Genomic DNA, 23,802 nt, shown 5'->3' on the forward strand with positions numbered 1-23,802 from the left:
AAAAAATTATATCTACATATGGGTGATGGAATGGTCAATGAAGAATATTTGCATAGGTACCATCTTGAGAGTTTCAGAAAAATATCACTATTATGACATTAACAATGTTTTGGGGGAAATAAAAGGATTTTGTTATTTTTGAGTTTTGATCTTTCTCTTTTAAATATCTAATTAAAACATGTACAGGGCTTTAAAAATTCAAATACTGCTAAAATGCTTTCAACATAAGCAGCATTGCCACTCTGTTTATCTCCCAGCCCTCAATACCTACTCCTTACAGATAACTGTTTTCAACTCATAGCTCTTTATTCTGGTATACATCTCCATATTCATAAATAATATGTTTGTACTATTATTTCTGTTTTGGCTTTATTGAGGTATAATAGATAAATATACTATAATATATTTAAAATGTACATCGTGATGAATTGATATATACTATATATATGTAGTAAAATGATTCCCCCATCTAGTTAATTAATACACTCATTACCTTACAAATTTATTTTTTCTTGTGTGTGTGAACATTTAAGTCCTACTCTTTTACAAATTTTCAATTTTATAATACAGTGTTATGAACTGTAGTCACCATGTTGCACATTAAATCCTCAGGTTTTATTCATTTTAAAATATTATTCATCTTATTTATTTAAAAAAATTGTAACTATGTGGGGTGAGGATTGTAACTCTGTGTAGTCATGGTTGGTAACTTATTGTGGTGATCATTTTATATATATGCTTACATCAAATTATTATGCTGTACACTTAAATGCAACGTTGAATGTCAATGATATCTCAATGAAAAAAATGAAGGTTTTGTTCATTTAAAAAATTATTTTACATACAGTAAAATTACCTTCTGTTTTGATGTACAGTTCTGAGTCTTAGTACACATATAGATTCACATAAGTACCACCACCATCAAGTCAAAAAACAGCTCTAACACACCAAAAAAAAAAAAAAAATCCCCTCATCTTGAGCCTGTTCTTACCCCAACTCTAACCTCTGACAACCAGTGATCTAGCTGTAACCTGTCATAGCAGCTTGGCCTTCTCCAGAATGTCACATGAATAGAATCACACTGCATGTAATTTTTGGAGACTGGCTTCTGTGCGGGGGGTCAATTCTTCACTGCATTTTTACACATCTTGTGACAGCTTTTATTCCAGACTATTTTTGAGGTCCTTTGCTATGATCATTTCAAGGCTGTTTGCTAAAATGGAGATAGCTATTCTCTCTGAGGGAGAGGGCAAGTTCATTTACTGACCAGGATTGTAATGATTATAAGGCAAACTTGGGTAGGACTGCTTAAGCTTCCTTTATAAGACTGAGTTTTTTAAACTGTGACAAAAATCCATGCCCTCCCCTCTTTTTTTTTTTTTAACCTGGACCTGTCTGTGCATCCATGGGTTAGGACCTGGGGGAACTGATTTGAACATGCAGCCTATGCTGGTTGCTGTGCTGTGCTGTGGGTAATAAAGGTCTTTGTCTCTTATCTAGGAGTCTCCTGTCTTCTGTTCCCACCTATGAAACTGTGGCAGGTTGAATTGTTAGGTTGCATGTAGGCTAAGACCTCAGACGCTTCACAATTTTTGATGCTCCTTCCATTTGGCATGATACATTTGGATTATTATGTTGTTATGTGTACCAGTAGGGCATTAACTTCCTAGGGCTGCCATACCAAAGTACCACGAACTGGGGGGCTTAAAACAATAGAAATTTATTTCCTCTGTTTTTTTTTTTTTTAAGATTTTATTTATTTATTTGACAGAGAGAGAGCAAGAGAGCACAAGCAGGGGGAGCGGCAGAGGGAGAGGGAGAGGGAGAAGCAGGCTTCCCATGGAGCAGGGAGCCAGGTATGGGGCTGGATTCCAGGAACCTTGAGATCACAGCCTGAGCTGAAGGCAAACACTTAACCTCCTGAGCCACCCAGGTGCCCTGATCTCTCAGTTCTTGAGGCTAGAAGTCTGAAGTCAAGGTGTCAGCAAGACCATGTTCCCCCTGAAACTCCTAGAGGAAGTCTTCCTTTCTTCTTCCTAGCTGCTAGTGGTTTGCCAGCAATCTGTAGAGTTCCTTGGCTTGCCGCTGCATACTTTAATCTCTGTCCTAGTCATCATATGGCATTCTCCCAGTGTGTCTCTGTCTTCATATTGCCATTCTCTTATATGGGCACCAGTCACATTGGGTTATGGGTCCATTATGCTTTAATATGACCTCATCTTAATTAATTATATCTGCAACAATCCTATTTCTAAATAGGATCACTTTCTTAGGTACTAAGGATGAGGACTTCAACACATCCTTTGGGCAAGGGGACATGATTTAACCTATAACAAATAGTTTGAGTCTTTTTGTTGCTGAGTACTATTCCGCTAAGCATGAATGTGCCACTATTTGTTTATCTGTTTGCCTGCTGAAGGACATTGGGGTTGTTTCTAAGGTTGTGGTAATTGTGAGTGATGTTATTATAAGCATTTGTAAATATCTAGGAATGAAATTGCTGGATCACATGGTAACTTTATCTGAAATTGTTTAACTTTTTAAGAAACTGTTTTCCAGAGTGGCCATAACATTTTAGATGTCCTTCAGCAGTGTGTGAGAGTTTCAGGTGTTCCACATCCTCAGGAGAAGCTGATACTATCATTTAAAAAACTTTGGCCCTGTGGATGTGCATGTGTCTATGTTACCATTTAAATAGCCAGATAGGGGGATCCCTGGGTGGCTCAGCGGTTTAGTGCCTGCCTTTGGCCCAGGGTGCAATCCTGGAGTCCCGGGATCGAGTCCCATGTCAGGCTCCCGGCATGGAGCCTGCTTCTCCCTCCTCCTGTGTCTCTGCCTCTCTCTCTATCTCTATGTCTATCATAAATAAATAAATAAATAAATAAATAAATAAATAAATAAATAAACAAATCTTTAAAAAAAAAAAAAAGCCAGATAGTGCTATCCCATTATGACTTTAATTCATATGTCCCTAGCAACTAATGATGTTAAACACACTTTCATGCGTGTATCTGACACCCGTTTAACTTGTTTGGAGTGATTGTTCACATATTTTGCTTATTTTTAGTTAGTTTGTATTTGAAGAGTTTTGTATAATTCTGTACACAAGTCGCTTGATAGAAATGTAATTTGAACACTATTTCTCCCAGACTATGGGTTATGCTTTGTCACATTTTCTTAATAATGCCCTTTGTTAAGTAAAAACACTGTAATTTTGATGAAGTTCAATTTATCATTTTTCTTTTCTTATATAGCTTGTGCTTTTTGATGTCATATGTGTGAAATCTTCACCAAAGTCAATGTCATAAAAATATTCTTTTGTGCTTTCACATAAAGATTTTGTATCTTGTGTTTTAAATTTGAATCTATGATCCATCTTGAGTTAACTTTGCATAAGGTGTAAAGTTGAATTTTTACTTATTTTGCAAGTGGAACTCCAATTATTCCAACATCATTTGCTGAAAAAGTTACCCTTTCTCAGTTAAATTGACTATTCTTAATTGACTATTTGTGTGGGTCTATTTCTGGACTCTATTTTGTTTCATAGATTTATATTTCTATTCTTTCATCAATACCATACTATTTTGATTACTGTAGGTTTACAGTATATTTAAAAATTGAGTGATATAAGCCCTCCAACCTTTACATTGCCCAAACTTGGTTATTCTAGATTATTGTCTTTTCAATATAAATTTTAAAATCAACTTGTCTATATTTACAAGAAAACCTTGCTATGGTTTGATTGGATTACATTAAATCTATAGATTGATTTGAGAAGAATTGATATCTTAAATATATTGAGTTTTCCAATCCACAGACTCAGCATGTCTCTCCATTTATTTAAATCTTCTTTGATTTACTTCAACAGCATCTGATAGTTTTATGATTTTTGCTTTCAGTTGTCATGCATATCTTAAATAACTTAAAATACCAAAAAGTCTATTACTTTAACTCAAATATTTATTACTACTCTTTAAAATTCACTTAGTAAATTTCCCTTTGCTTCTTCTACCAATCATAAATTATTATGTCTTTATCCAATCCTTATTAGGTTCCTGCATAGAAAGATACACCTTACTTTCATGGTTGGTGGGAATGTCAACTGGTACAGCCACTCTGGAAAACTGTGTGGAGATTCCTCAAAGAGTTAAAAATAGATCTGCTCTACGACCCAGCAATTGTACTACTGGGGACTGACCCCAAAGATACAGATGTAGTGAAAAGCCAAGACACCTGCACTCCAATGTTTATAGCAGCAATGTCCATAATAGCCAAACTGTGGAAGGAGCCTTCGTGTCCATCGAAAGATGAATGGATAAGAAGACGTGGTCTATGTATACAATGGAATATTACTCAGCCATTAGAAATGACAAATACCCACCATTTGCTTCGATGTGGATGGAACTGGAGGGTATTATGCTGAGTGAAGTAAGTCAATCAGAGAAGGACAATCATTATATGGTTTCACTCATATGGGGAATATAAAAATATAGTGAAAAGGATTTTAGAGGAAAGGAGAGAAAATGAGTGGGAAAAATTAGGGTGACAAAACATGAGAGACTCCTAACTCTGGGAAACGAACAGGGGGTAGTGGAAGGGGAGGTGGGTGGGGGGATGGGGTGACTGGGTGATGGGCACTGAGGGGGGCACTTGACGGGATGAGCACTGGGTGTTATACTATATGTTGACAAATTGAACTCCAATAAAAATATATGTGTGTGTGTGTGTGTATATACCTTACCTTTGGTTAAGGTGTATCTTTCATATATATATATGAAACCAAAAAAACCTTCATAAGTACTGTGCCTTTTCATTGCTCCTTTAGATTTACTATGGCTCTACAAAGATAGAGGTTATATGACTGTGGTAATAAAGAAATTCAGCTTTGCTTTATTCCTAGGTTACTTTGGTGGTATTTTCCAGTAGGCAGGTGGTGATGTGTTAGGAAGTTACTATAGGATGTATGACAGTCCTTTGCAAGATTGAAGCCAAAAGAAGAATAGTGTGAGAAGAAACATGGAAAGACCTAGGTCACTGATGATAATATTAAGCCACTAAATGAATCCTAGGATCACACAATCCCAGTTGTCCCTGTCAGTAACTGTACATGTCATTATGGTTTGAGCACAATCAGGTATTTGGTTACTTGCAGCTGAAGGACCTCCTGATATGAGTAACTCATGTGGTCTACCATTCTCCTTGTGCACCCCACCCCTCTTACACTTTGACCACAGTGGTTGACAGGTCACTATGTTTCTGGATCCTCTCCTTTGCTCTTATTTTTTCTCCCTGGCTGGAGTGCTTTCTGTTCCCCTCCTAAACTTCCTTCCTTTACCAATCCACCTTCATAGGAAGGTTCCAACCAAATGCCACTTTCTCAGGAGATATTTTCTGACTACACATACCTTCCCAATTCCAACCACATTCACACATACATGTTCAGATACATACAATCTTTATTTATTGGAAGTACTCATGCAATGCAGCATGTTGCTGAATGCCACAACAAATCCTGAAGTTTATCGAGTACTTATTTTGTGCCAGTCACCATGATAAGCATTTATTTATTTATTTTCTGCTTTGTCCTTCTTAGTCTCTGTGGAAAGTTTACAAATTAATTACTCTCATTGCCTTCATTTTACCAAAAAACAAATCAGGTTTAAAGAAGCTTAGTAAGTTTCTCAAGGTCACACAGACAGCCACTAAGTAGCAGAGCTATAAAAATTCCAATCTAGGTCTAACTCCAGACTGGAACCGGTGTAGAGAGCATTACACAGAAGTGAGCACATGTGGCACAAAGCATTGCTTTATTTTGACTGCTACTGCAAATCATGAGAGGAGAGACTGTCCTCTCATGCGCCAGTTGATCAAAAGGCAGTCATCCTCTCTGAGGGCCAGAGCTCCCACCTGCTTACTGCCAGCGCTACCCCAGGCTCCAACTGTGGCCATCCCTTCCCTACAAACACGCCTATCCTTGTTAGTCTTTGGCCAGCCCCCACAGAACTGTGATAAATTAATTCTCACACAGATATTAGCAACTGACAATGGTTGTGGTTTCCTTCTCTAATGTAAATTTCTTAATAATGGATTTTTGGAGAAAGTGCGGTTGACCCAAAGAAATGTCTCTCTTGCAGTAAAGCTTCAAGTACATCATGAGATTCTTGAAGGTAAACAGTGTTGAATACACACCCAGGAAGCATTTTTTGAACAAATTTTGGCAAGCTGGTTGTTACAGTGGGAGGGGTGGTATGAAAGAAGCAGTCTTTTCAATATGAAAGCATTTCATTCTCTTTAAGACACATGAGGTTTTTATCGATTCTTCACAGAGAAGTATCCAGATACTTTACCATCCTAATCTCCTCTTCTGGGTGAAATATAAATCTAAAAATGCCACTGCCTTCTCCCCATAATCTGGCCAGTAGCAAATGTTAAGGTTTACCTAAATACTTAAATAACTCCCACATTTTCAGCTAAATTCTATTCATTTAGCAACTGTAAATGAAAATCAAATTCATTAGGCACAATTCTGTGTAGTAACAATGGTAAGCAGTAAAATATTTGTTCACATTAGATCATCTGTTGAATTGGAAATATAGGACTGAATTTTAAATTTACTATAGAAATAAACTAAGACATGGTTTCTCCAACTTTTCTGATCACAAAAATTTTGGTGGATACTTCTTATAATCTAGACTTCACTCTAGACTTTCAGGCTCCAGAAGATACTTACTGAGAATAAGTCAGACATACTGAACTGGGACAAGTGTTTCAGCTGTTGTTCAATAAAGATTTGATACTTGGGGTTCTGGGATAACCCATTTTGTGAGATCATGCTGGAAAAATATTTTTCTTCTCTTTCCCTACCTGTCCTTTGCCCAAAGAACATTATGCCAGGTACCATTAAATGCCGAGGAAAAAAAAAAAGATAACAATTTTCACTGAAGAGTCACACAAAGACAATAGACAATTTTACACAGTGTGTTACATGCTAAAATAGAGGTAGTGCAGGGTTCTATGCATCTAGAGGAGGGAACACCTTGTCTAAATATGCTTTGGTTGATGCAGAATGTTCAGCCCCATGGCAGGATCCCTGTAAACATGGGGTTCTAGGGCACAGTTTGCAAATCAGAGTCTATGCTGTCAGGAGACTGAATAATTGGATATTTAGGCTCCTACTGTTGAAGGATAACTTTGATATTATCTTTGCAGAGAACCCCTTCACTATGTCTAGTATAGCTCCTTCAATGCAGCATCATTCAGGAGATACTTGTGGCACTGAGTGAAGTCTGCCCAGGTTTAAACATTTCCAGGGAAGGGGAGGCACCCACATTCTCCTGTAGTTTACTCTCTGTTACACAGGCTCATTCATTAGCAACTTCTACTTTATGACAAGTAGGCATCTTTCTGATTTAAACAAAGTCTATGGGAACAACCAACTTAACATTATAGCTACCATGTCAACTTCTGTTCACTTTTCAGGCTTCTGCAATCTTTGTTTAAAACAACTCTCTTCCCTACTGGATTTCTACTCTCCTATATGTCTTCCAATTTGTCAGTGTTGCCTCTTGAAAATGTGATCACCAGAAATACGTACAACAATTCTTTCCCTACTTCTTGCCTCCTGTCACTACACGTGCATTTCTAAAAAAGTGAATTTATCATGAAAGGGCCTCATCAGGGACTTTTCTGGTTAACATTACCATAAAATATATCAAAAGGGAATATCCATGAAACAGAGTAAAAATGGCATTGAAAAGCAGTGTTCAGCCAGACGTTGACTCAATATGTTAACATTTAACATCACAGTGAAAGCTGGTTATGTAGCCATGATTGCCACCTTTTGTGTGTGTATGTATAAAAAATAAGAACCTAGAAAAACAGTGAGAGAACACAGCAAAGGCTCAATGTTTGTTGAATGAATTATGTGGAAAGTCACATAAGAAGAGAAAAATGGATGTATCTTTACTTTGGGGATCTCAGATTTGTCTAACCCAACGGGTCTCCAGTCTTTTTTTTTTTTTTTTTTTTTTCGGGTCTCCAGTCTTGAGGAAATGTAGGCACCCACCAGGGTGCACCCAAAGGTCCCTGCTTCTTAACAGAGTGTGACAAGGGGGATCCAGTGACTGGGATGTGAAGTGGTCAAGGAAAAGTGTAAGACATTTTAGGAAGGCCATTCCCACTGTCCCTCCTGTGGTGCTGCCTTCATGTTCGGGCCCTGGGTTCTAGGCAGAAAGATGGATGTGTACTAAAGTTTACTACTTCACATGAATGTGGTGGGTGGGAGGAGAAATGTTTCAGGACAAGATCACTCTGGGGGCTTTAGCATCAACATGACACTTTCTGGGTTGGTACCATAGGATACTTCCACTTTGACACTCTACCCTAAGGCATGCCATTGTTGATGGATGTCCCCACCCTTCCACTGTTTCCCTCATCATACAAGTTTAGTCTCTGAAGATTTTTCTTTTTCTTAAAAAAATATTTTAAAAGAATAAAAGCAGAGGATTCTTTGGATAAGAAATATTGTTAAGGGTCAGTCAAATCTAGCTTTCACTCCTTCAAAAGCTAGATGACCACTCAGCATGGACTCTGAACCTTGTAAGAGGGAAGTCATCTCAAGGGTGGGTGAAGAAGGGGACAGGAGGCAGTTTCTGTGTGTGTGTGTGTGTGTGTGTGTGTGTGTATTTGTGGGTATAGCCAAAGATTCACTGGCATAAATAACTCAAGAATTCAATAGTTTCATTCAAAGTGAAAGAGAAAGCTCTAATAACTGATGATCTGGCAGTGTTATCCCTTCTGGAGAAATAACTTCAGTTCTACGTTGATTTCTTCGATAGACTGAACAATTAGGCAAAAAATATACAGTATTACTTTCCTAATTACTGACCAGAAAGACCAAGCCATACTCACATCAATTGCTTATTTTAATGTCAAATGTTTATTTCTATGCCATAGTTGCCTCAGCACAATTTGTAAAAGAAAGGAATCCCCAAAAATGAATTTTTTTTTTTTGGTCAGGATATTTTCTCCGCAGTGATAAGAACGAAAAGAAACACCTCGGTATCAAGAATTACCATTTCTTCCACACCATTCTAATAAGTTGCATCTAAATATTTTCCTTGGACGTCATTTTTTAAGGATGGAAAAATATTCACAGGAAAAAAATGTTTGTATTCATGAAAATAAATTTGGGATCGTCTTTGCCAGAGAATATATCTAGAACATCTTTGTTTTGGTACACTATATCACTAATTGCCATATTTTTATTATTTAATATAACAGGCATACTTTATTACATAAAACAAAGTGCACTGAAAATGAACAATGTTAGAAACAAACTGGAATTTGGTGTATCTTAAATCTTCGGGTGATAAGATACTAGCCGAAGGAAGCGCTGGTATACAAATTTCCATATCAATACAAATGCAACTCTCTTCTGGGATGAAAATGCACTTAGCTTAGTTCTGTTTGCTTGAGCAGATAGGGCATCTGATACAACTGAAACAACCTGATAACAATTTTTTTTTTCAATAAAAAGGAATGCTCTGGTTTCTTAACTGGCTCCCACATTGGAGGGAGCCAGAAGATGGCATTTGCTCTTTAAATTGATTTCTCTTGTCTGATTTGAGACACAGATCCACCAAGATTCTTACAGCGGAAGTAGGCACCACACCTCAGATCACCAGGCCCTCAGAGAAGCCTGTGAAATAAGTAAATCTGTGATGCATGGGGTGGGCCCAGCACCTAGAAGACAGCGTGGTGGTTGTGCACAGAAATCCCTTCAGCAGACTCAAGTGAAAGGATGAGAGTTCTTTAAGTTCATGCACATTTTATTGAGTAGTAATATAAAATGCTTTTTCTTTGTCATTGTTACAAGTGCATGCTTTGATTGCCAACATTTCAGAAGTCAAATTACAAAGGCAAGGCTTTAGGCTGTAGTGAATTACTTGGGCACTTATACAATTGTTAAAAAATATGAATGGACTTTTGTTGTTGTTGTTGTTTTCAGAATGAACCAGTTGTAACCCGTAACTGATATACAAAGGGAAAAAAGTGAAAAAAGTACATATTTTGTGGCACATGACAAAACAGAACAAAATAACTAAACCATTATGACATTAACAGTTACCATGCATTTAGAGTTTCACATGTAACTACAAACTTATTTAAAGTTCACAAGGTTTGCTAAACATGCTAACCATCTATATGTGCACTGACAAGCTTATGTTAAAAACTTTTAAGAATACTCTCCCCTTTAGATTTTTTCAAAGCTTTTTTGATTACAAAATTTCAAAGGCATTAAGCATTTTAGAGAATATAAAGTACGCCAGTATACATACATTTCCAGTATATGTCAGACCACTAAGCGCATTACAGTCCCATACAGGCCGATACAGCCATTTTTTTTTTCTTAAAAAACATGCATAGGCAGATTTTTTTTTTTTTTACAGAATATAGATGCTTTATCACTGTACTTAATATGGTGTCTTGTTCACTATACTTAAAAATGCACCACTCATAAATATTTAATTCAGCAAGCCACAACCAAGACTTGATTTATCAACAAAAAAAAAAACCCTAAATACAAACAGCAAAAAAAAAAAAGATAGATGTAATTATTCCAGTTTTTTTAAAACTTAAAGAAAAGATATTCATTGCTAAATTAATAAGATAAGTGTTATACGGAAAGAAGGGCATTCAAGCACACTAAAGAAACCTGAGGTAAGCATAATCTGTACAAAATTAAACTGTCCTTTTTGGCATTTTAACAAATTTGCAACATTCTTTTTTTTTTCTTTTTCTGTTTTTTTTTTAAGACTGCCTAATTCATTTTATAGCCATTGTCTGACAAGAGTAGCAAAACATTATCAATAAATAGTCCTTATTTAGTTTGTACATCATTTTGTTAAAAATGTTTGATGTCATCCATTTTTAGTGCTGCGACTGTAAACGTACAATAGAGTAAGAAATTAGACAAAGTTTTCGTGTCCAGTAACATAATAAAAGACCTTTCATTAACCTATCTAGAAGTCCCCAATGCAGTAGGAAAACATGTTCATTCCCCTAACATTGCAGTATATACTAGCATTAGCTTTCTTTTAAATTTTTTTCCTATAAGCATTTTTAAAAGGCATATCCAAAAGAGGTGTCTAATCACCACCCCCACCAAAATATAGTCTATTATCTCTCTCCCTCTTTTTTAATGATAGTGTAAACTGAATCCAATTCCTGGCCCCCAGAGCAAATAAGCTACCATCAGAGGCAAGAATATCCAACTGCTGATATGCAGCAATCCCCATCATGCCCTGCAGCTCAAAAAAAAAAAAAAAAAGTGAACAGGAAGTGGTCACTGAATATTGCTGCTATTACTGCCATTGCTGTCCGTGCCGTTAGTCTCTGAGGTGAGAGCCTTGTTGATGGAGTTAAGGTTGGCATCAGAGGGCATGGCATCTCTGCGAGGTGGCATCCTCTCGTTAATTCGGTCTAAGCCCTTGGCCTCCTCGAAGCTAGTGATCTTATGTTGTGGTGAAAATCCTTTGATAGCTAGACAGAAAATCATTAAAAAAAAAAAAAAAAAAAAAAAAAAGAAAGAAAAACTAGGTTAGCCAGAGGAAAAACAAAGGGCATAGCTGTTGCATCAGGTGAGGTTAGAGATTTCGCAGTGAGTGAGGGAATCCTTTAGTAGAGAACAGAATGACGGACCTGAACACAACACAACAGACTCCTTACCATACCCGAAGATAACCAAAAGGTTTGAAAACAGCCAATGTCTCTTGCCAACCAAAATGTCCTCTTCAAGTTGGTAAGATGTAAACATCTCCCTGGTTCTTCATGAGAGTTTAGATCAATGAAATCCAAAGTGGGTATATCAAGAGGAAAGTTGCTACCAGGGACAGGTATCTAGACTTAGCATCAGCTGGCCATATCATTAGCATAATTACTGCATCAAACTTCCTAAACTAGACACACCATAATATAGCCTCCTTTTTGCTATTCCACTGTGCTAGTAATGGCAAATTCACTAGTCAGGCAAGGTATGCCTTAAAGTGTAGGAGAGAGCTTTAGAGCAGAAGCTAAAAGGAGCTCTAAAAGGAATGAACTTTGTGGGCATTTCCATGCCATCTCAAAATCCCAGAAAGACTTTCTTGGCAAACAACTCAACGGTTGCATGAAGAAAAAAAAAAAAAATTATAAACTCCTGCTTCGCTAACTCAACTTTGGAAGCATGTGGAGTGGGTGACAAGGTAAGAGAAATTCAGAAAAATCAAGATCGGATCACTAAGTAGAAAAACTTTGTTTGCCCTTCTGCAGCATAACAGGCCAAACTGATGTTCATCTGGTATCCATTACTGCCTAAATCAAAGCAAAACTCTTTCTTCGTTGATCGGTACAGATGTAAGTGGTGCTTCAAGAATAAGGGGAAAATGCCTTTCACAACTTTCAGCCAAAATGATAGGATTGGTTTGGGCCCTATTCAGGGAAACCATGGCATTCTCAAGGGGCCATATGGATATTTGATCTTTTTCGTTAACCCTTAGCATGCTGCAGGGATAGAGCAGGCATTTGTGTAAGAAACTTAATGACTTCTTCAGTGGATGCACCAACGAGGGAGCTGAAAACAAAGTACATAATAGGGAACCAATGACAGCAGTTGGCTTTACTTCCTGTGATGTGCAAGCCAGATACTGAAGGGCCAATCCCCAGTGCTGAACTGAGCTGCATCTCCATGGCTGATTAGGGACAATTTCATACTACCTTTATCCTCCCCACCTTATTTGGGGGTGGGGGAAGGAAAGCAGTATCAAGCTGAAACTTTGTCAGCCAGTTCTACCCAAATGTGTGGTGACTTTCATTAGCATGGATGAGATTCTTAAAAGATCTACAACCGTTGCTTCCAAACTCATTAAATGGCGAGACACAGTTTGTTACCCCTCTGCACTGTAAAAGTTAGCAAAATGGTGATTAGTTAGTTGTGAGAGGAAGAAGATGGGGAAATGGGGAAAGACCAAGGCCCAAAGCAAAGCTTCTTAATTCTTCTCTAATTTGGTAACATATTGCAAAATAGAGCTGTCTAATGAGCACCCACCCTGAACACTCAATTATTTTGAGGGACAAAATAATGGCAAAGAGTGGTGTTCTATTCTTATTCTAAACCATTGTGAATATCATTTCATCATAATGAATAAATGCAGAAGTTTGTCAACAAGATAATTTATGAAGTGATTTTACTCATTTAAATGGTAAAAGAGGCAGCTCTAGGTTTTAAAAGCCAATAGGGTGAGAGCATAGAAATTCAAACTCTAGCTGGAACAATGGATATGTCCGGAATGGGGCTCCATCTCTAATCAATTCGCTAACCCTGGTCTGGAAGAATGTGCTCTGCTGTAGTTGCTGGTCAGACAATGGGTATTAGCAATTTACATTGGTAGTATACTTAACACAACACAGAGTCACAGAAACCACAGAAAACAGCCAAACTATCAACAAGAATGCACACTGCAGATTAGAATTTGCCAAGAGGAATAGAGAATTCCCACATAAATAGCAGTTTATTCACTGCTATTTAGGAAGCAGTTGTATTTTCTCTTACAGTGCTATCGTTTCCCCTACCGTATCCAAATCATATGCAAATTCAACAGTCTAAAGTGGCACTTTTACATCTTATCGAAGGACCATATGCACACAATTTAGGGAAAAATAAAAAAAAAAGTGATCTTGCAAGAACAAAATACAACTGAAGAAATTTGTTTTAAAGGGGAATTTCAAATTATTCTTTTTAAAATTTCCAGAGGGCATGTTATGGATAATATTAAAAACTATTTTGATAGGCAGTCCTCTCATAACTATATATTGTTCAAGCACTTGATTCTAAAGTAATTTCTAGAGGGTCAATGCTCTTTTCCTTGAGCAGTGCTAGGGCACAGTGGATGAGGTGGAGTTCTTGATTCCGCCTATAGCACCTAGCACAGTGCCTGATGCAAAGCAGACACTCTGTGAACCATCAATCAGGTGAGGACTGGATATTCACTGTTCTTGTAATGGCCACTGTCACAGCCACTGGGTATTCCTGAACTCTTTATAATATCTTGCTGGTGCTAACTGTCCTACAAATACCAGTAGATTAAAATTTGTAAGACTAGCGTAACTGTTTATCTCATACACAGCTGTCCTCATATTAGAATATTTTTTAGAGACATAAATTAATGTTGAACTACAACAAAGCACTATTCAAATGAACGCTTTTTTTTTGCTAGAAACTTCTGAAGACTATAATTAATAAAGCTATTTTTCTTCTCTTCTCGTCAGTGCTGACTGAAAATAATTTGAGGGAGGGACATGGTTCAGCTCAAAGAATATTACTTTATGTGATATTTGTCAAAACAGCTGCCATTACCCCCACCCCACATCGTTCAAGATATATAATCCTTTGGTTTTCTGTGACTATCCTAGGTTCGCTGTGTACAAAGTCAAACATAGCTTTAAGGGAAAAAAAATACAAACAAACAAACCATAAAAGGACATTTTCCCCTTTAAAGCAAGAACATTTTGGTTAATACTGAGCCACAACTGTTAGCCCAACACCCACACACTCTGTACAAGCTACAGCAAAAAAAAAAAATAATAATAAATAAAAAATATGAATACACCCAGCAGAGCCCTTATCTGTTGCAGGTACAACAGAAAGGGGACTGGCCAATTTACCTTCATCAGCCTCAATAGCCTCAACAGTAGCTGAAGAGAAGAAAGGGGGTGCAAAATGAATGAGAAAAATGAGCAGAGGATTTTTAACTCTAAGAACAAATCAGTGACGATCAAGGGAGCTCAGAGAATTAATGTTCCTGTAAGTGCTGGATTCTGGCACAGACAACAAAACAGAAATGGTAAAAGGCAACAAAGGGGAAAAAAAAAAAACAACAAAAATGAGAAGTTTATTTCATGAGCTGTACACACCTGAGTGAACTAGTTTTTGTTCATGACAGAAATGACAAAATGGTCAACTCTTTATGAAAACAGGAGAGTTTTCTTTTATTTTGATTGAATCAATGAGAATAGGTCCATCTAAAATGTACACCTGACACAGACAAGATAATACAACCACCACTATGCTTGGCGATTGCTGATTTTAAAATGCCAGACAAAATGGCAAGAACTTGAGGCAGTGGTGTAATGTCAATGGGATAATTCACACTGTTAAATATTAAATAGTGTGATTCCTAGTGCAGTGGAAAAGTGGAGTGTGTGTATTTGTGTACAAGTCCAGAGGAAGAATAAAATCAATGCGTCTGAGTTGATAGTGTATGTAACTCTTTAAAGACAAACACAAAGCTTGTCTGGAGTGGTGAGGGACAAGCGGAAAAGATGGGCAATTGTATGTATAGTCTGGACTTCCTTTGCCAGGCAACCCAATTTAAAGTCAGTTCTCCTTACTGGAACATCATCTGTGGAAGGGAAATTCTTGAAATGCTATAATCAAGTGGTAACATGTCAGTTGCAGTGATAATTCTATCAGCATTTTAAAGAAGAGGCAGTCTAAATATTGAAACCTCAGCATATTTCAGAGGCATCACTTTAAAAGTCCATTGCTTTCTCAGCAAATTTTATAATAAGGTTAGGGTCTATAGTCTCAGTAATACAGATGTACAAGTCTTTCCATGTTATTAAGGCTAGCTGATATTTCCCTAATTAAGGCCTAAAATGTAAAACTTCTCTGTAACTCCAAAATGTTTAATATTAAAATTCTACCCCTTGACTCTAATTTGCGTATTTCTTATAATTTAAGGTTTTAAAACTAGAGCAACTGCCAAATGTGCACTATAATTTCCTTACAGTGCATTCTAAATTCCTTATGATAAAAATGTAAAATGTTTACTACCGTGGAGAAAAGCTCAACAGTAAAGTTTAAGCAGTTTCTTCCTTTTGACAATTTGAAATCCAGACAGTGGATTTTGAAATTGTTTTAATGTATGTGGTTTAAAATATATCCTGAGTTTTCAAGTTCCAACCCTTACATCTGTTACGCGTGTATGCATTTATGTGTGTGAGAGTTCAACACAGAATAACACAAAGCAATGGATTTAACATAAAATAACACAAAAGAAAACGAATAACCTAAGTTAAGATACAGGTGAAAATTTAGAAACAAAACAAAGAATTTCAAGAACTTAAATAACTGAAGTTCAAAAGTAAAGCAACAATCTGGAACCACACCAGCACCAATGAGTCAGAAATATGCACTGCCCATTATTAAATTTATCCTTCCAAAGCAAATGTGGCCCATAGTTTCTGATAATACACTCACTGTACCTTAAAATGCTTATCAGAAACTATGCAGATTGCAGTCAATTAGGTAGTTGTGCATTTTCTGCATATAAATGATCCATTTATGTTAATTTTTTTAGAGAGCATGTTTATTTTGGTGGGGGAAATTTTGTTTTTTGAAGTTGTTAAAATAATTTTTAGCTATAAATTCAAGGAGAAATTTACCTCTATGTATATTACTATCATCATTTACAAATTTGTGTCTTTTTGTGGAAGCCAGAGACGTTAACTTGGGGATAAATTCATAGGAAAATTATAGTGACATTGAGCATGATTCTCTACATAGGTGTGTATAAATCATGTAACCATAAGAATATCAGAATCTTCTAGATTGAGGGATAGAGAAGGAATAAAGAACACAAAAAAAGATTCAGGGAAAGATATGGGAAAATAAGCAAGAGGCTGCGATTAGTTTTCAAAATGTTATAGAGGATTTTTGTTTTCTTGATTTTTATTCATTGATTTAGTTAAAGTCTAATCTAATAGCAAATTTTCATAATGTATTATTAAAATTGGTCTCTAATTAATGATAGTTAAAATAGCAAGATAAAATCAAGTGCTAGATAGCCAGATGTTGCCAGTGGCCTCTCTACAGATACAGAAACTTCCATCATCACAAAAAATTCTAATAGATAACACCTGTCCAGAAAGCTATACATTTTAATTAAAAAAAAAATCTTTAACAGAAATGTTTTCATTCTTTTTCAAAAATGAAATGGGGTTCTACTCAGTCTTTTATTTTCTGGATGGAGGAATCAGAGAAAAGACACATAGGACTCCCAATTTCTATTCAAGTAGATCATGAAGTCACTCTATTTACGCTCTCCATTCTCCACTAACATCTAGACTTAACGGAAGCATATTTCCGCGTGTGTTTATTTTTTTCAATCAAATAGATAACCAGAACATTGAGCAAAAATGTAATTCAAAAGTCATTTTTAGCAACAGAATGGCTCCAAGCTGTTAAAGCTATCATGGGTATGTCCATCCTAGGTGAGTTGTCTCATGGCCAGGCCTGAGTAGGCAGTTAATGGGGGGAGATTGGTGGGGTGGGCAGTGGGTGGAGACTGCAGTCCAGTGAAGAGGGCATATTTTGTCAAACTGATGTGGGGTTTCAGCCCTGCTTCCTACTGAGCAGAGCAGAAGACCAAGGCCAAGCTTACATGGATGAATAAATCAGTGCCCTACAGCCACCTGGGCCTGAGCTGCCCTGCCCCCCCCGCCCCCCCTCCCCGCACACAGTCATATCCCCAGGTCTGCTTACCGCTCTGCAGTGTCTGCTTCCCTCCAGAAAGTACTCCGCTGGGGAGCATACCCGTGGGGGTCAAGCCTTTCAGTGTCAGCACACTCTCACTCTCTTCTCTGGAAAGGCACAAGGGAAGGGATAACAGTGGCTTTTAGGTTCTTTCCAAAAAAGGGGAAAAATGTGTATCAGAACTCACATTTACCTCTGTTGAGGCTCTCTGGATTTTATTTTACTTAAAACATAATGCGCTCTTATACATTCATAGAAAACTAATATGTCGATGAATAGCTGCCACGACTGTGTCCACTGACACACTTGTGCAGGGTCAGCCTCTTCTGAGTCCCGAAGATACAGAAAACAATTCACATTTTGTAAGGAGGCATTGCCATACAGAGCCTTTGGTGGGCATCCTCTGTGACACCAATAAATATGTTAAAAATGAGCCCTGGAGAGTGCTGATGTAAGTTTTCCAGCCAAGGCATAGTAGAAATAAGTGGAACTTATTTCTCTTGGGAGAGAAAACCAAAGAGTATGTATGAGAGATGTAAAAACAAAAAAAGAAAAAAAAGAAAAAAAAGAAAAGAAAAGAAAGAAAACTGTACGGTTTATGGATTAGGGGGCTAGAAGTTACATTCGGGGGGAGGGGGGCTCTTAAGTAATTTTGACATCACATGATAAGAAGACAAATGATGACAACCAGCCAGGAAAGCAACTAGTCACATTTCCCATCTTTTCTTTTCAGCAGTGCTTCCCCCCACTGATTTGCAAAAATCACATTATTGTATTACTCATTGTGACAATTGTTTTACAGACTCATGTAAATCATCATTTCAATGACATTTATTAGTTACAGCACTATTTATCACTTTGATTTATTAATAAATAATAATGATTAAATAACCATGAAGTAGGAATAAGCTCATCTCTTTCCACATGGCAGACACTGTAATTCTACGTAACCAGAAAAAATGTTTATCGTACATATATATCACATTTACAATATGTAGAACTACCTAAGCCAGGTTTTTATGAAGATATCTAACATGACCCAAACAGAATTCTTAAACTATCCCCCCAAAACCCAGCTACTTCCACAACCTTTCTTCAACTTCATCTTTTAATTAAGCTTAAAGAATCACCCCTTCAATTCCTATCCTCTCTCTGCACTTGCTTGCACCTTCGTTCAATTAGCAAACCTTGAGGGCTCTACCCTCAAAATATTTCCAGCAGCTTGCCACTTCTCACAATACTACCACTTCTCTTTTTAAAACAGCTTTATTGAGTATAATTAGCATCCTATATAATTCATCCATTTAAATTAGGTGATTTAGTCAATGTGTGTGTGTTTCACAGAGTAGTGAAACAATCACCTTAATCAATTTTAAAATATTTTCATCGCCCCAAAAGAAGTCTGGTGTCCACTGGAGTGGCTCTCCATTTCTTTCAACCTTATATAACTTCTAATCTACTTCCTGTACACTTGCTTCTTCTGGATGTTTCATATAAGCAAAGTCATACAACATGTAGCCTTTCATGGCTGACTTCTTTTGCTTCCCACAAGCATCTCTTACCTGGCTGGTTCCAGCAGCTTCTTTACTGGTCTCCCTGCTCCATCCTCATCACACTCTCTCTCTCCATCCCTGCCTATTCTCAGTGTAGCAGACAGGCTGGGCTTTTTATTTTTTTATTTTTAATTTTTTTTAATTAATTAATTAATTTATTTATGATAGTCACAGAGAGAGAGACAGAGAGAGAGGCAGAGACACAGGCAGAGGGAGAAGCAGGCTCCATGCACCGGGAGCCTGATGTGGGATTCGATCTCGGGTCTCCAGGATCGCGCCCTGGGCCAAAGGCAGGCACCAAACCGCTGCGCCACCCAGGGATCCCCAGGCTGGGCTTTTTAATACATATGCAGACCCTGTCCCTTCCTATTTAAAGCTTTCCAAAGGCTTCTCCCTTCAGTAAGGGTGAAAGGCACAATCTTTAGGTTTGACCACAGCCTTTGAAAACTAACTCTGAACCCACGCTCTTCTAACCTCACTCATCAGTCAGATTCCATTTCCTACCAGTGTCCACTTCCCTTAGTGTACCTCCAACACTTGTGGTACACGTTGCCTCAGGGCTCAGCCCTTGCTTGGCACACTCTCCCTCCCTTATCTGCATGGTTCGCTACTTCCCTGTCTTCCAATCTCGGCTCAAGTATAGCCCTCTAAGTGAGGACTTCCTTGAGAAGGCTATTTATATACTCCCTATCTCCCCTTGCTGATTGTATTTTTACCTAAAGCATTTATTTCCCTTGAAAAACTAGGTTTTATTTTTTCCTCTATTGTTTTTTTTTTTTTTTTAAGTATCTAGACCGAACAGCACCTGGTATATAATCTACATTCAAAACAAATTTTCTAAAAGAATGAGTAAAAGAGAAATGGAATGTAGAATGGCAGTGTTATTCACATTTGAGATTTCTGTATTCTTTACTGCAGCTGACTTCATTCAGAATGTTAGGTTTGAGATGGTCATTAATCATGATTTGCCCTCATATAGGTATTGCAACCTCTTCAGGCTTCTGCTGTCAAACCAGTAGAGGTCACATAAAGAAGAAATATCTGGGCAGCCTGGGTGGCTCAGCAGTTTAGTGCTGCCTTCGGCCCAGGGTGTGATCCTGGAGACCCAGGATCGAGTTCCACGTTGGGCTCCCTGCATGGAGCCTGCTTCTCCCTCTGCCTAGGTCTCTGCCTCTCTCTCTCTCTCTTTCTCTCTCTGTGTCTCTCATGAATAAATAAGTAAAAGCTTTAAGAAAAAAAAAAGAAACATCTCCAATACTAATATATGGATTTGGAAATTGGGAGTACCTCTAAAGAAATGAACGTATCTTTTTCTTTGCATTCATTTTCAAAATTAGGCTTCCTTGCTCCATTTTCCTTTTGCACTGAACAATAGATATTCCTCATCTCCCTATATTCTGATTTCTGCTCCTGCTGTGCACAAAACCTGAGATCTCATGGTTTCTGGCAGCTTCCCTGTCATTTCCAAACACCTTCAATGACTTCTCACTTAAACAAGCACCTCTGCCGTACTTCGCATGGATGGCCACGTCCCTATTCTGGAAAGACTCTTTGCCCAGCTCTGTAAACACTTTCTTTGCTGGTTCTCCTCCTCTGGCATCCACTTCTCAGTCCCTTGGATGATCTTTTTCCTCCACACCTGTTCTTTCTCAAATGGAAGCTTCTAGCCATGTGTGGCTCTTACCCACTTGAAACCTAACTTGAGATGTGCTGTAAGTATGAAATGCACATTGGGTTTCATAAACTTTGTACAAAAATAAGGAATGTAAAACATCACCTTCAGAGGTTTTATACTGACTATACATTGAAGAAATAAAATCCTCAATGCATGTGTTACGTAGAAGACATTCTTAAAATTAATTTCACCCATTTCTTTCAATTCCTTTACTGCGGCTTCTAGAAAATGTAAATTACAGATGTGGCTCACATTACATTTCTACTGGAAAGCACTCTAGAGGATTCTTGTCTTTTTCTACTATGTTCACTCTCTTTCATAGTGAGACTACCCCACTAATGCTGCTTTAGTCTTGTGTCCCCTCTCATGACTGCTTCTCCTACTATCCTCTCTCTCTGAAGCTCTAGGGCAAATTTCCTGACTCTGAACAAATATTCCACCAGCATCCTAGAGGAAAGTATGCCCAATTCAATTTAGCATAGTCTTCCCCCAAAATACCTGTAAGATATTGAATTGGAGAAATACTTTCTCTTTTTTAGATAACAGCACTACCGTCCTTATCCATCGCATAGTCTAGAACTCATATGGAATATTCTTAGAACATTTCTTTTCCCTCATCACCCCCTGCATAGGTCAGAATTCTTAGAGCAAATGACAGAACCTACTTTGGCTAATTTTGACAGCAGAGAGATGTACTAAAGGATATGAGAGACTCACCGATCCAGAGAGCCAGACTTGAATGCCCTGCAGCTCAAAAAAGCACCAGTGCCCATCTACATTGTGGAATCTGCTCTGCGAAATGCTGCCATTACTGTTCAGAGCCAACATCGAAGCTCACGCGAATGCTGTGTAGTTAGCCCCCCAAATGCTGAGAAAGAAGTTCTTGTGCTGGCCCCTCAGATATCACACCTGACAGAAGAATCACCTTCCCCACTTCCTGCCTCTTCAGGATGCTCATTTCCAAACAGAAATTTTATGTGCATTCATTTGATTGGTGGATCGCAGGCACACTGCAAATACCTTACCTGCCAAGGCTGCTGAAAGACAGCTTTCTGGTTCCCTTATAATGTGGCGAATTATCAAAATGTGAGGGCTATGCCGTACAGCTATATCTGACAAATTTATACCACCATGCGCATTCATTCATGACATCCTAAAATTTCCAGCTTCACAAATTCCTCTTATTTGTTTCTTCTTTGTAACTTTCCTCTTATAGCCTAATTTGCTTGGATTAGTTCAATAGCTCCCAAAATGTCCTCCTGTCATCAAATGAGTCATCTTGTTATCCAGTCTTCATGCTGCCACTAACATATGGTATCTAAACATGGGTTACAGCATGCCTCTCGCCCTACGAAAACCATCCTGTGACTCTTACTGCCTACGTGCAAAAAAATGAAGTACTTTAACGTGCTATTCAAGACTGTCAAGGATCTGGACTTAAATGCATTTTCAGCTTCTCTTTCCACTAGATTCCTCACTAGTGCGACACATTGAGTTTGGAAGTTTGTGTGTGGATTACTGTCAAATGCATACATCACGAGGCACAGCACTGAGCACTTAGCAAGAGCCTAGAAAGCATTGCTCTTAGGACCATGTGACTGTGTCCTTGATGACTTCTCAGCTCCCCAGTATGCCTTTACCACAATTCATCACCTAATGGAATCCAGCCTATCCTTCAGAGCGCTCCTCCATGTCAGGAACATTTTTTTCAGGAAAGAGAAGAGCTCCACAGAGCCCCATTCTCTTCCACAGCAGGGCATCTCTTAACGTATTTAGCACACATTTAATTGTCTCACATTATAGTTTATTGTCTACACGCCTGTCATTCCCCTTTGGTATTCAATGTGCCTGACTCATATATTGTTCACGTTCAATACTCAATCATTACTTACTAGGCTTAACTGACTTTTCTCAAGCTAGACATCCCTGCATTCTCCCGGTTTAGTATAGACGTTTTTACTATAGGAAAGCAGTAAAATATATCTTGTTTTTATTTTCCACCAATTTGTGCAATCTTAAGTCACTGATCATCACTGGGTGCAAATGGATGATTTCTCAGCTGGGAATAATTACATCTTGTGTACCCTCAGGCAGGGGACTGGAGGGACTTTCCAATTTTAAGACCTACCTGATTCTATAGCATTGCCCCTACCACCTTCATGTGGTTTGAAGACTAGCAGAGACGGGAAAAAAATTCTTATATTAAGAAAGTCTTCCCCTTTTTCCTTAAATATACATCTACTTAGAAATTTTGGAGCTATTTTTACTTCTCCTCACAGAAACTTCAGATAGAAAAAAAATACAGAGTGTTTACTGGTAAATCTGAGGCATAATGAATAAGCAAGTGATTCTGCAGAGGTACCAGTTGAGCTTATGATTTTTACATGGTCTCTTGCCCACACAGAACATTTTTTTCAGCCACACAGGCTTCCTTGCTGGCCCTCAAAACTGCTGAACTGGTTTCTTTAACCTAAGAATCTTTGCACTTGCTATTGCCTTTGCCTTAAATACTCTTAACTCTGTATCTTCCTGAAGGTTACCCCCACACTTACTATGCAAATGCTATCATTCAGAATGTTCTTTGTAGGCCACATATTAAAATAAGTGCCTCATGTCCCACTTGCTATCCCCCTGTATTGTTTTTTTTTTCTTCATGGTACATAATCAGTGCTGTAAGTTTTATTGTATTTATTACTGAATGGTTGAGTGACTGAGTCCTGAAAATTCAGTCAGGGATATAAAGCATTAGAGCACAGGAAGCCTCATCCATTAGGCTGTAAGGAGTAAGGATGCTCTATTTTCAGCTTTAACATGACTTTTCAGGATTTGGCTGGCCAATGCAGAACTATTATTGACTTTGATTTGGTGTCTTTAAGAAAGGATGATATTGCCTTTCATCTGTCTCACAGCTCTCTGCTTTTGGCATCAAGCTACTTAGTTATTCTTTAGTGACTCTACCAGGAAAAGACTAGAAATAGCAAGAGGAGAGATCAAAGGAG

At 37.9% G+C, this 23,802-nt stretch overlaps 1 protein-coding gene across 6 annotated transcripts in view; it reads right to left on the reverse strand.

Annotated features, from left to right (window-relative positions):
• Nucleotides 1-8,919: 8,919 nt before the first annotated feature.
• The window catches only part of PPP3CA (protein phosphatase 3 catalytic subunit alpha), a 310,204-nt gene continuing 295,321 nt past the window's right edge, over nt 8,920-23,802 (reverse strand). For 5 of the 6 annotated variants that reach the window (XM_025423202.3, XM_049105098.1, XM_035709633.2 and 2 more), the window contains 3 exons: nt 17,585-17,682; nt 14,704-14,733; nt 8,920-11,544 (listed from right to left, as the gene is read on the reverse strand). In XM_025423202.3, coding sequence (XP_025278987.1) covers nt 11,348-11,544; nt 14,704-14,733; nt 17,585-17,682 — 325 coding nt within the window. In that variant the 3' untranslated portion in view covers nt 8,920-11,347. The remainder of the gene's footprint in view (nt 11,545-14,703; nt 14,734-17,584; nt 17,683-23,802) is intronic. The other variant, XM_025423210.3, reaches the window with a different exon arrangement.

The sequence above is a fragment of the Canis lupus genome, chromosome 32 (genome assembly GCF_003254725.2).
Source record: "Canis lupus dingo isolate Sandy chromosome 32, ASM325472v2, whole genome shotgun sequence".
Classification (NCBI taxonomy): domain Eukaryota; kingdom Metazoa; phylum Chordata; class Mammalia; order Carnivora; family Canidae; genus Canis; species Canis lupus.